Below are 12204 nucleotides of genomic sequence, written 5' to 3'. Positions count from 1 at the left end.
TTCTATCTTTTGTTTTAAAGAAGACGCGGTTTTCAAAGATGATCATATGAAACTTGCAAACAGTTCTAAGACAAGGTAAACGATACGTCAGTTGGTTGGTCCGCCGCTTTCAGAATGCTGGCGGAGAAGAGAGAGGATTTGGCGAGCCAGGCGAACAAACTTCGCAACGGTCTCTCGAAGATCGACGACACCCGCGTTAAAGTGAACGAAATGGCTGCGGAGCTGGAAGTCACACAGCAGCAGGTTCATAAATCTACCAGGGAATGCGAAGAGTTTCTGGTAACGATAGGTACGTGTCATCCTCTCAACGCTGGTGTCATTAAGTGCAATTAGATCGATTCGAGCGAACTTGACCCACGTAGTAACTTATCCGTGACTTATCCCTCTTCTATAAAGTGGTAAAATTGATATTAATAGAATGGCAGAAGAGATTGAGATGGAAATGAATTTTTAAATACAATTAAATTAATCGCCTTAGTTGTTGTCTCTTTTTGTGTTAATTTTCTTATAAATTATTTTGTAACACAGAGGCGAAGCTTTGGGACATTAATTGTTCGATAATAAATTATAATGTCGAAGTTGCAGATAATATTCGTTTGATAGGCAATACATTGTCTTATAATTATTACATCAGAATGTGTGTGTTCGATGTTTCAATGTCTTTTCAAAGATCCACGTGGGATTGATTTTTGTAACAAGTGGAAATCCAAACTAAATTATTATACAATTAGAAAGCTATGATATTCGATACGTAATTGAACACCTTGTGCGAATTACACGTAATTATACGCATTTATACGTAATTGAAATAGAAATTTACTCTAATGTACATATGTATTAAGTTACAAGTTTATAATATATAATATCAGCATATACAAATGATAAATTAATTATTTATAAATTTATAACTGTAAATAAATTGTGGACAACTGCCAAAAATAAACGTTTTTATTTTTATTGTTTCAAAACGACATGTTTATAAATAGCGCGTAAGTTCTAAAAGAATTTCCCTGTATGAAATTGCTAGTTCCATTAAATTTCTGTGACTCTCATATATCCCACATTCCTACAAACATAATACAATCTTTCTCATTTACGTTTAATTCTCAATGTTTCTTTCGCTCGAAAAAAAAGAATTCCACGTGGTCCGAAAATTAGAAACAAATACCTGGAACGTACCTAAAACTGTAAAATTACTCTCCACGCTAATTTTATACGGTATACTTCACAGTGAATCAAAGACGCGACGCGGATGAGACGCAAAGGACAGTGGCGGCGCGATCGCAGCGGATCGCGGAGGAACAAAAGGAGTGCAAGAAGCTCGAAGAAATCGCCCGAGCTGATCTCGCAACTGTTGAACCGGCTCTGAACGAGGCGATGAAGGTACGTTTCCTAACATTAATTCTTCCATCGTCTCCGGTTCGTAATATCGTTCCAGTTCGTTTGCGATTCGTTTGGGTGATCAAGCGGCGCGCCACTTCGCCGTGAATCGAGAACGTTGCCCCGGCTCGAATATCCGATAAAACGGTGGGGAATTCGAAGCCCGGTGTGTGTACATACGTCTTTATTATTTGCAGCCGACCCGTTTCGACTTCCCTCCGTCTCGTGCTCGACGACCCGCTCGGTTCCTTCAACTTCGCGTTTTATGCACCGCCGTCCGAAAAAGTTTCTGGCCAAAGTTCGCCGGTACGTTTTATGGACGACAGTAACACCGGACTTGTTACATAAATTCGTTTCGCGGACTGCTTTGTTAAGAAAAATCCAGGAGGAAATATGGTCGCGACCAGGGAGCGTTCGCTTTTTTCGTTTCGATCGATCATTCATTGTAACCCGGATAAAATATTCTTGTAATTAATTAGATGAAGAGGTAGAGAGCTGAGCCCGAAATAGATTAGAAGTGGGATTTTTAAAAATATAGCAATGGTAATAAAAAGTTAGTTTACGTCGTAGTTAGAACGCGTGATTGGAGTCAGACGATGATTTTGTAAAATACTGTTTATTGGTATACGAGTAATTAATTATTCAAATATTTGGCGGTACAGATTTGCGATATTGTACTGTGTATACTCGTATAAATATTTCTGTACATTTCCATATTCGTTTTGAAATTTTATCAATTTTCATTTCGTTGTAATAATAATAATAAAAAATTCGACGCAAGTCCCACGGCAAGTATCGCATTATTTCGAAACTGAAAGAACTAAATGCAACATTATTAATTAATAATCGTGTTATAAAATACACACGCGACTGAAAAATCTACGATTATTTTTAAATTTCAATATAAATTTCCATCTAAATGACTTTGAATTTAATATAAATTTACATTACGCGACTTAAAATTATTATTATTATTATTAATTTATTATACAAATTTACATTTAAACGACAGACGCTGATTATCGAGAACAAAAAGCCTCCCGGAAAACTTCCGGGAACCTTTGACCGGCAGTGTGCATAATATATTCGTAAACACAGTTTATATAAACGTTCGAACAATTTCATGAGCTACCGTAGCAAGAAAAAATCGTCGATCGTCCCCGTTCCGAATCCGTTATCACGAGTACGTAGAAAATCTCCCTCCGGAATCGCGTTCATCCATATGTATGGTGGAATTTATCGGGTACGAAACTGGCTCGCCCTATCTCGCCCTATCAATTGTTATCCGTATCGCCAGGCCCTGGACGCGCTGAGCAAAAAGGATATCGCGGAGATACGATCGTTCACGCATCCGCCGCCAAGAGTCGAGATGGTAATGGAGGCGGTGATGATCCTGAAAACCTCGGAGCCGACTTGGGCGGAGTCGAAGCGTCAACTCGCCGACGTGAACTTCCTGAACACGGTAGGTGAAAAGAGCGATCCGAGAACTTGGTATTCTCCTCTGCTCTCTGTTTTCAACCAAAATTTCCACCGGATATTTCATGTTGTCCGTGGGCGTGATGAATTTTTCAGCTGCGAGACTTCGACAAGGACAACATCTCTGACAGGACACTTAGACAGATCGGCAAGTACACGTCGCACCCGGAATTCGAGCCGGAGAAAGTGGGCATGGTGTCTGTGGCGGCCAAGTCGCTCTGTATATGGGTCATCGCTATGGAACAGTACGGGAAGCTTTACAGGTCCGTTCCTTAGAGACAAAATTAGTCTGGATAATTTGAACTTTGTAAAAACTTTGTGAAGAAAAAGATAATTCACGCGGTCTCAGTTTGAAATAAGCGAAGTCTCTACTTTGATAGTTGTGAGTTCGTTTTTTCTAAGGGTGATTTTACATCAGCGGATGGGAAAGATCTCGAAAGTTGCAAAAATTCAAACGTCTCTAAAAACAATAAAAACTTTTCGTGACTAGATTATTAGAGCGTTGGAGATTGAAATCTCGTCTTTCCAACGATTTCTTGAAATTTTTTGAAATGTTAGGATTTCAAAAATATTCTAAAAGAAAAATATTGAAAAACTATGGCATAGAAAATTCTTAGGGCTCGTTGCAAAGAGGAGATTTCATTTTTCAAAATGATGGATCACGAAAGCAATTTTTCAATATTGTTGCAAATGTTTGAATTTTTACAATTTTCGAAGAAAGAAACAGTAGAAGTTCTATGCTATAAAATAAAATCAAGTGGATGGTTAAATTTCTTTTATGTAATTATATTTTTATAATTATATAATTATAACAGTTTAAATTATCGACAATTTTTTATCATTATTAGTTGAGTTATGCTATATATATCTACATCTCAAATAAGAATAGAGCAACAATATAGTGTGACTATAGCTGAAAATATTAAGGGAAATTTTCTTTTTTTTTTATAGAGAAATAATTTTCTAAAATTTAATATAGTCTGAACCAATTTTCTGCTACTAAGCTCTATCTTTTTATTTTTCAACTTTGATTTTTGTAGTACACACTTACAGAAAGATTAAAAATAACAGAAGAGCAAATTTCAAAAATTTACTATATTAAGTATAGAAATTAGTTCAATGCCTTTGTATTGAAAGTACAAAATACAAATCGTCACATTTGTAACGCATGATGTAAATTATTAAAGAAACAATATATTCCCGGCTACGTCCCATATATATTCTTTTTCATCTACAGTTAAAAATTTTTCAATGCGTTTAGAAACATATTTAAAAGACATGAAAATTTTTACTCTACAATAAAGAATGACCTAGTAAACAATTTCTTACCAAAATAATCTCAAAAGCTGAATAGTAAATAAAATTTCCATAAAAAAAAAGAAGGTATTGAATTAGTTTCTACGTCCAATGTTTTGAATCAGGCCAAGATCTAGCCATTTATTTTCTTAATTTTGAGTTCGGCGGTACGCAATCGCAAAGAAACTTGGAGGGTTTCTTCCTCTATTCTCGGAGGCAAGTGAAAGAAATTTAGCGGGAAGAGGGCTAATCGTAAGACTTCGCCATTGAAATCGCAGAATCGTTGCGCCGAAGAGGGAAAAATTACAGACCGCGTTGAAATCACTCAAAGAGAAGGAGCGAGCGCTGGAGGAGGCGTTGCAACAGCTACAGAGATTGCAAGAGAGGCTGCAGAAGCTTCAAGAAATGTACGACGCAAAGATGAAAGAGAAAGAAGAATTAATTAAGCTGGTGAGTGACGGAATGATCTTTCTCGATTTGAACCGCCGCCTGGTTCGAAATGAAACTACACGAACGCTTAGTGACCCCGGCCACGTCCCATATACTTCTATTTGCACAAATTTACTCTTTGGTGGAAAGTTTCGTTTGCTCGCTATTTAAAGACTGGAGGATATCATCAGCGTTGCCGTATTTGCACGGGGACTGCATCCAGCGCGAATTTTCAAATTACTTTCCCGTCCTCGCGCGAAATGGTCTCGGATGTTTGTCTTATATATTTGCCGCTCTTTCGCGGTTTGGAATCTTTTTTGATAGCTTGTGGCGTGTAACTTCCGGCTCTGCTGCCGAGTGAAACGTGTATTTGTTTTAATCTTCGTTATTTACTTTGGATCTGATGCTTTGTGTGTGATTTTCTGGTTCTATTACGATTGAATGTTAAGTGGTGAACTTGTAATTTAGTTAATATTTTTATATTAAAGTTAGTTAAGCACTCGATTAATCAAGCTTCCTTCCTCTGTAGCAATTTAACTTTTTCCTTTCGTAACAATTTGATTTATTACTTTCAGAATCGCCTAATATTTTTATACTAAAGTTAATTAAGCACTCGACTAATTAAGCTTCCTTCTTCTGTAGCAATTTAACTTTTTTTGTTCTGTAACAATTTAATTTACTACTTTCAGAATCACTTAATATTTTTATACTGAAGTTAGTTAGTTTATAATATTTTGTAAGCATCAATTGAGCTTCCATTTGTCATAATTTCATCTATTTCTTTCAAACTCATCATGGTACTTTTGTCCTTTCCTCGACTGTCAAGATTAAAGCTTCATCCGTTGTATTCCATATTTTTAATTCGGTTTCATAATTCAATTCTACCTGCATAAAATTTCCACTCTAAATATATTCACCGGCGAAATAATCTCATGAATCTACCCCCAGCCAGAAGTTCGGCGTTACAAGCCGAATCGATAAGGTGTACGCGAACGATTCACCCGATCTGGTGGTCTTATTTCGCGAACGAGCCAGCGACTAAATTTCAACTATGCTGACTCGATTCTACTTTCAGTTCCGCGTGTTTTCAGGCGGAACTATTGAAGCTGAAACTGGAGCGGGCCGCGATGCTGGTCGACGGCCTCTCAGACGAGCGAATTCGATGGGAGAACACGGTCGGTTCGCTCGGCGAGTTCTTCGACTGGCTGCCAGGTGATTGCCTAATATCCACCGCCTTTGTGTCCTATTTGGGCCCGTTCGTATCCAATTATAGAGAGGAGCTGATAAGCATCTGGATGAAGGAGGTGAATTAACGAGATTCGATCCTTTTTTGCCGATGACAATTGTCGTAATTCGCGAGTGTTGCCAAACTTTCTCGTTCGTTTAAATTCAATTACAGATGATTTCATGATGTGGTCAGCATAACTTTTCATAGCTCGTATTTTTTTTTTTTTTTTTTTACTAACGATAAGTTAATTCAAGATGTGTCTTTGTTCTTCTACTGATAGCAGTGCTTTACATTGTCCATTTACATTATTCTTCTGAGTCTATGACCATTTTTTGGAAAAGTAGCTAAAAATTTATGGTAGTAGAAATTTAACAAAGTTCTAATTGACATTTTTAATTCTAGGAGAATAATTTTGGACAATAGACAATTTTAATCTAGATAAATCTAAATAGACAATTTTAATCTAGGTAAATCTAGATTATCCCATTTTTAATCTAAATAAAGGCAGAGTTACATCGTTTTGGGAGATAACACGAAAAGTATATATGATGTAGATTAAATTGGAATAGTTGATGTACAATCACGACGACTTTGTTTAAATTCTCATTCTCTGTTCGTTTATTTACATCAGATTGTGCAAATTTCTCTACGAAACGATAAGAAATCGAAATCCTTAATTTTCAATGGTACCTACAACAAATTCAAAGGTGCAAGAAAAAGAAATTCCAACGTCACCCCAGCTGGACGTAAAAGAATTTCTAGCTGACCCTGCGGTCATCAGGGACTGGAACATGCAGGGATTGCCATCCGACGATTTCAGTACTGAAAACGGTATCATCGTGACCAGAGGGACCAGATGGCCACTAGTAATCGATCCTCAATGCCAAGCAGTGAAATGGATCAAAAATATGAAAGCCAAAGACGTATGCAATCTAATCTGACAAAGAAATAATATGTAACATAAATATATAACCTCAGTTATACGAATAAGAAATAATATAAAGGAATCTTAATTGCACGTTGAATTGGCAAAGAATCTTACTCAAAAGAAAGCATCTGTCTCTTAAATCTTTCAACTTAATTTCAGAACTTAAAAGTGATCGATTTTGGTCAACCAGACTTCGTCAGAGTATTAGAAAACGCGATCCAATATGGTAAACCAGTTCTACTAGAAAATATCGGTGAAGTGATCGATCCAATACTGAATCCCATTCTTGAACGAGCTTTAGTAAAAATTGGTACGTACAGTTATTAAGAAACTAATTATTGAATTACGATTTAGATAAATTGATATAAAATTATTTGTAACATTGATTAAAGCTGTATACTAAATACAAATATAAAGCTATTGCCATTTTTTTTTTCTTGCATGTCATTACAAGAGATTTAAAAGTACAAAATACACGTAAACTGTAAAAATATGTAAGACATCAAAAGCACTAATTCCAATATTCTAGCATCCTAATATTCAGAGATTTAGAGAGTAAAATAAATATTAAATTTAAAATGTTAATTTAAAAATTCTCGTATTTAATTATTTATCTACATTAATATAATATTTCTCTCTCTCTCTCTCTAATTTAATATATAATATGTATTAAATATTGAATTTTATATTAATATAGACAAATACATAATATATTAAATATATAATGTAATATATTAATATAATAAATTATTCATATAATTAAATGTTTATACTGTAACACATTATAAATTATAATTTAAACACATAGATATTTGTTACTTAATATCTAAGATTTTTAATTTATATGGTTTACTCTCTGAACAATCTGTCTGCCTATTTATACTCTATTCTTTTAATTACGTTCACAAAAGTGTACAACTGCCCAAAGTTCATTAATAACAATTTCCATATTATTATAGTTAGAATGTTAGCATTTAATCATCAAAAATTACTACGTATTACATTCTAAAAAAAAAAAAAAAAAAAAATCAGAGAGAGTTGAAAAAGGTGACTAAACGTCGTTGCCACCCTAATCATATTCCAGTGATCGAAACGCGTGAACTTTCCATTCCCCGCGGTATTATCAGTCTCCAGCTACAGTACGTGTTCTTTGATTGCGTAGAGAACCAGCTGATGATCAAGTTCAACGAAAAGATGATCAGCTACCACGACAAGTTCCGGCTGTTCATCACGACGAAACTCGCGAACCCCCATTACGCCCCGGAGATATCCACTAAAACGACGTTATGCAACTTCGCCATTAAGGAACAGGGTAACTAATTGTCTTATCGTGCGTCGGTGGGAAAAGGGTGGACGATAGAGAGCGAAAGGGATGGCCGCTGTGAGCGGGAGAGGTGAAAGAGAGTCGGGCTAGGATCGAGAGGACGTTAGAGAGAAAGAGGCGTACAAGGAGGGACACAAACTCGGGAACCTTATTATCCTGTGCGCAGGACTGGAAGACCAGCTCTTGGGAATCGTGGTCAGAAAAGAGAAGCCGCAGCTCGAAGAACAGAAGGACAATCTGGTCTTCACGATCGCGTCCAATAAACGAACTCTCAAAGAACTCGAGGACAAAATACTCTAGTAAGATATCCTTTGCTTCCTCCGATCTTTTTCCTCTGTAACATGATAATAACACGACCGGAGATAAAGCGCACATAACGCGAGAGTTAACCCCGCGGATGTTCCGAGGTTCAGGGGTCGTGCTGAAGAAACAAATCTTGAGACTTGGTATTGAAATCTATACTGATTTTCAAACTGGATTTAAAATTACATTCTACTGTCAATCTTTGCATGTGGATATATGACACCGTTTAGAAAAAAGTATCCAGAGATACATAGAGTATATAAAGTATATAAAGGCAAACGAAAAAATCTATATTCAAATTTATATTTATGACCTAAGATTATATTCTAGTGACAATCTTTGCACGTGAATGTAGGATACCGTTTTAAAATATCCAGAGATAGTTAAAAGTACCGAAGAAGAAACTTCATCAAAATCTATATTAATGAGTTGAAATTTTATTCTAGTATCGATCTTTAATCTTACCATTTAAAAGTGTTCAGAAATATTTAGAAGTATGCAGAGGAAACCTATATTAAAATCTATACGGACGATTTTAAAAATAATTTTAAATATAAATTTGCGTATGAATATTTTATCAATCTTTGCATATAATACTGTTCGCAAGTGTCCAAGGAGATAGATAAATCGAATTGTAATAATTTTATCCTTCGTAATCCTCGTAATATCGCATATAACGCAATATTACGTCGTGATTGAATTTTAACTACTTTTGCATGATAATTAGCAGCCTCGACATCAACCTGATAATTACAACGCTCGACATTTTTCGAACGTTCAATAAAGTACAAAATACATATTTAACCCCATGGTCGATGAAAAAATTCTCAATAATCGATACCGACCAATAAATTGTTACGTTTTTCTTTCCCCTGTGATCTTTGTATAAAAACTCATACTTATCAGCAATTTGTACAATGTATTTATCGAAAAGTAGACGAAACAGATTTCGCAACTCAGGCAGAAAATTGAGCAGGCGTATGATGTTTATGCGTCTGATGATTTCATACAGCCTACTGAATGTAGCCGGAGACACTTTGCTGGACGATCTGGATTTACTGAGCACGCTGCAATCGTCGAAGACGACGTCGATCTCTATCGAGGAATCATTAATAGTCTCTGAACAAACGGAGAAGGAGATAGATCTCGCCCGAGAGGAATACAGGCCGTGTGCACACCGTGCCGCGATCCTCTTCTTCGTGCTGAACGACATGAGCTTTATCGATCCGATGTACCAATTCGCGCTGGACGCATACATCACCTTGTTTATGCTGTCGATCGAGAAGAGCAGCAGAAGTACAAAGCTCTTCGAAAGGATCGAGAATTTGAACGAGTACCACACTTACGCGTTCTACAAGTACGTGAGTACAAGATGTTGTAAAATACAGTGAAGAGCGCGACTGAAAAATTGTCGATAATTTAAATTGATATAACTTTGTAAAAAAAAAAAAAAAAACCGTTCAAAAAACGATTTACTTGGGCATTATGTGATGAATGGAAGAGTGAGTATAAAAGTATTAACAATTTTTTTTATATCGACTAAATCTACTATGGTCTTGAAGATTAGAATATTTTCTTTGCAACGTTCTCTTAAAATTCGTTCTACGATTCTTTTTTATCATTTTATTGAACTTTGAATTAGGATTAAATGACAAAAATTCAAAAAATCCTAACATCTCGTCATCTGACGACCCTAATATTCCAAGTTCAGTAAAATGATCTGGAAAAAAATGAAAAAAATCATACAACGAGATTTGTTGAAAGGAGTTGTTGGAAAAAGGGAAATTTTCCAAACGATGATAGATTTAATTACGAAAAAATTTTTTGAATGTTTCTGCACACTGTTCAAATTTTTACAATTTTCAAGAAAAAAATATCCTTACTTTACCACCGGCTAAGAACAAACTCACGATTGTAAAAGTACAGGTTTCACATTTTAAAATGAAACCAAACATATCGTTATATGACGCTTCCTTATGAAGTTATATCACTTTAAATTATCAACAATTTTTCATTTTTATCGATGCAGTAATGCTCTTCACAGTATGATAAATATTTGTGAGGTCGATTATAGTCTTAGTATAAAATCCAAATACAAAAATGTCGTTTATAGCTTATTTCTCATATCACAAATAATTTAATTTGATTCTGTAGTAAGATCCACAAACTAGAAAGAATAGATTTCGGTTACTAGATCAGAATGACGAATTACGTATGTAGTATAAAAAAAAAGATTCATTAACTTAAAACAAAAACTGCTTGAAATTCAAATCCAAATTTAAAAGCAAAATCCACGAACTCAAATAAACAGCATAGAATATAAATAATGGATTTTGGCTGTCGTGTCACACTGTATTTCCGACAAATATAAAATATAAAGATGAAGAACATTTTCACAGTTTATTTTCAGCTTAAAACAAGATTGCTTGAAATTTAAATTTAAATTACCTAAAAAAAAAAAAAAAAAACTTCGATACGTACATTTGTACATGAACTCATTTCATCGTTTTGATGTCTAGAATTGACCTGGTATTTTGTGACACGTTATATTCTTTTTACGGTGTGTTATATCGTTAAAAAGGAATACATGTCGAGGCCTCTTCGAACACCACAAGCTGCTCTTTTCCTTTAACATGTGCATGAAAATCCTGGACGCCCAAGAAAAAGTGATTCACAGCGAGTACGCTTTCTTACTTCGCGGCGGGATCGTTTTGGATAGGGAAAATCAGCCAGATAAACCGGTTGCCTGGTTACCCGATGAAACTTGGGATAATATCACGGAGCTGGATAAGCTCGCTGGATTTCACGGGCTCGTTGCTTCTTTCGAGCAATTCCCACGAGATTGGAATAATTGGTATGTTTTCTATAAATCGTGACACCAAAATTTTATTAATAAAAAATCAAGCTGGGAATTCGTGTAATTCATAATTATATTTTCAAGTATAATTCCACAGTTTATTATGGCAGGATTTGGAAGCTAGATGATCAAGACTGAGTATGACGCCAAAAAAAAAATATATATATATATATTTAACTTAATATATATTTGAAACTGAACTTAATTAAACTAAGCTTCTATTACTCACTGTTTATTCAATCCTACATGATTTCATATTGCTTATTCTGTTCCTTTTTCACTCAACATTTTCTCTTAATATGCACATTCGTTTCTCTCTCTCTTTCTCTCTCTCTCTCTCTCTCTCTCTCTCTCTCTTAATATTTTAATATATTATTTTATACGTATTGTGCGCAGCATCATGCAACGCCTGCAAGTTATTTGCGTGTCCGAGCTTAATTTCATAAACTCGACGCGCAATAAATTTCAGCTGCTCCTACGTTATTTTTATGAAATAAAGAAACAACGATATCTACAATGTTACAATGTTACAAATTTAGGTACGTCAACACGGAGCCAGAGAACGCACCCCTAATAGCGGAGTGGGAAACGAATTTGAACGTGTTTCAAAAGATGCTGCTGATACGTAGCTGTCGTCCTGACAGGATTTCCTTCTGTATCGCCAGTTTCATCGTGTTGAATCTCGGTCAAAGATTTGTCGAGCCACCGGTACTCGACCTAAAGGCAGTGCTCGATGATTCCGTGGCACAAACTCCTCTGATATTCGTCCTCTCGCCCGGCGTGGATCCTACGAGCACCCTGATGCAATTAGTCGACAGCCAGGAAATGACCAACCACTTTATGACCCTATCTCTGGGTCAGGGGCAAGCGCCCATTGCCACTAGGTCAGTTTTTAATAAAAGATACCAGGACTTTGGACGTTGAAATCACCTGTCATCCTGTGTGTAGATCAATGACGATTAATGATTTTATAAAAATGACAA

General features: G+C 35.6%; 1 protein-coding gene across 1 annotated transcript in view; it reads left to right on the top strand.

Moving 5' to 3' along the window:
* The window catches only part of LOC122529807 (dynein axonemal heavy chain 2), a 61799-nt gene that overhangs the window by 44007 nt on the left and 5588 nt on the right, over nucleotides 1-12204 (top strand). Inside the window, exons 45-57 of the mRNA XM_043656257.1 lie at nucleotides 114-289; nucleotides 1232-1383; nucleotides 2678-2842; nucleotides 2953-3119; nucleotides 4431-4602; nucleotides 5673-5885; nucleotides 6517-6732; nucleotides 6897-7047; nucleotides 7900-8049; nucleotides 8228-8360; nucleotides 9377-9721; nucleotides 10946-11218; nucleotides 11761-12105. Of these exons, the coding sequence (XP_043512192.1) occupies nucleotides 114-289; nucleotides 1232-1383; nucleotides 2678-2842; nucleotides 2953-3119; nucleotides 4431-4602; nucleotides 5673-5885; nucleotides 6517-6732; nucleotides 6897-7047; nucleotides 7900-8049; nucleotides 8228-8360; nucleotides 9377-9721; nucleotides 10946-11218; nucleotides 11761-12105 (2658 nt within the window). The remainder of the gene's footprint in view (nucleotides 1-113; nucleotides 290-1231; nucleotides 1384-2677; nucleotides 2843-2952; nucleotides 3120-4430; nucleotides 4603-5672; nucleotides 5886-6516; nucleotides 6733-6896; nucleotides 7048-7899; nucleotides 8050-8227; nucleotides 8361-9376; nucleotides 9722-10945; nucleotides 11219-11760; nucleotides 12106-12204) is intronic.

The sequence above is a fragment of the Frieseomelitta varia genome, unplaced genomic scaffold (assembly GCF_011392965.1).
Source record: "Frieseomelitta varia isolate USP_RPSP 00005682 unplaced genomic scaffold, Fvar_1.2 scaffold_309, whole genome shotgun sequence".
In the NCBI taxonomy this organism is placed as follows: Eukaryota; Metazoa; Arthropoda; class Insecta; order Hymenoptera; family Apidae; genus Frieseomelitta; species Frieseomelitta varia.
Note: the sequence above shows the minus strand (reverse complement) of the source record. Positions and strands in the feature narration are given on the sequence as shown.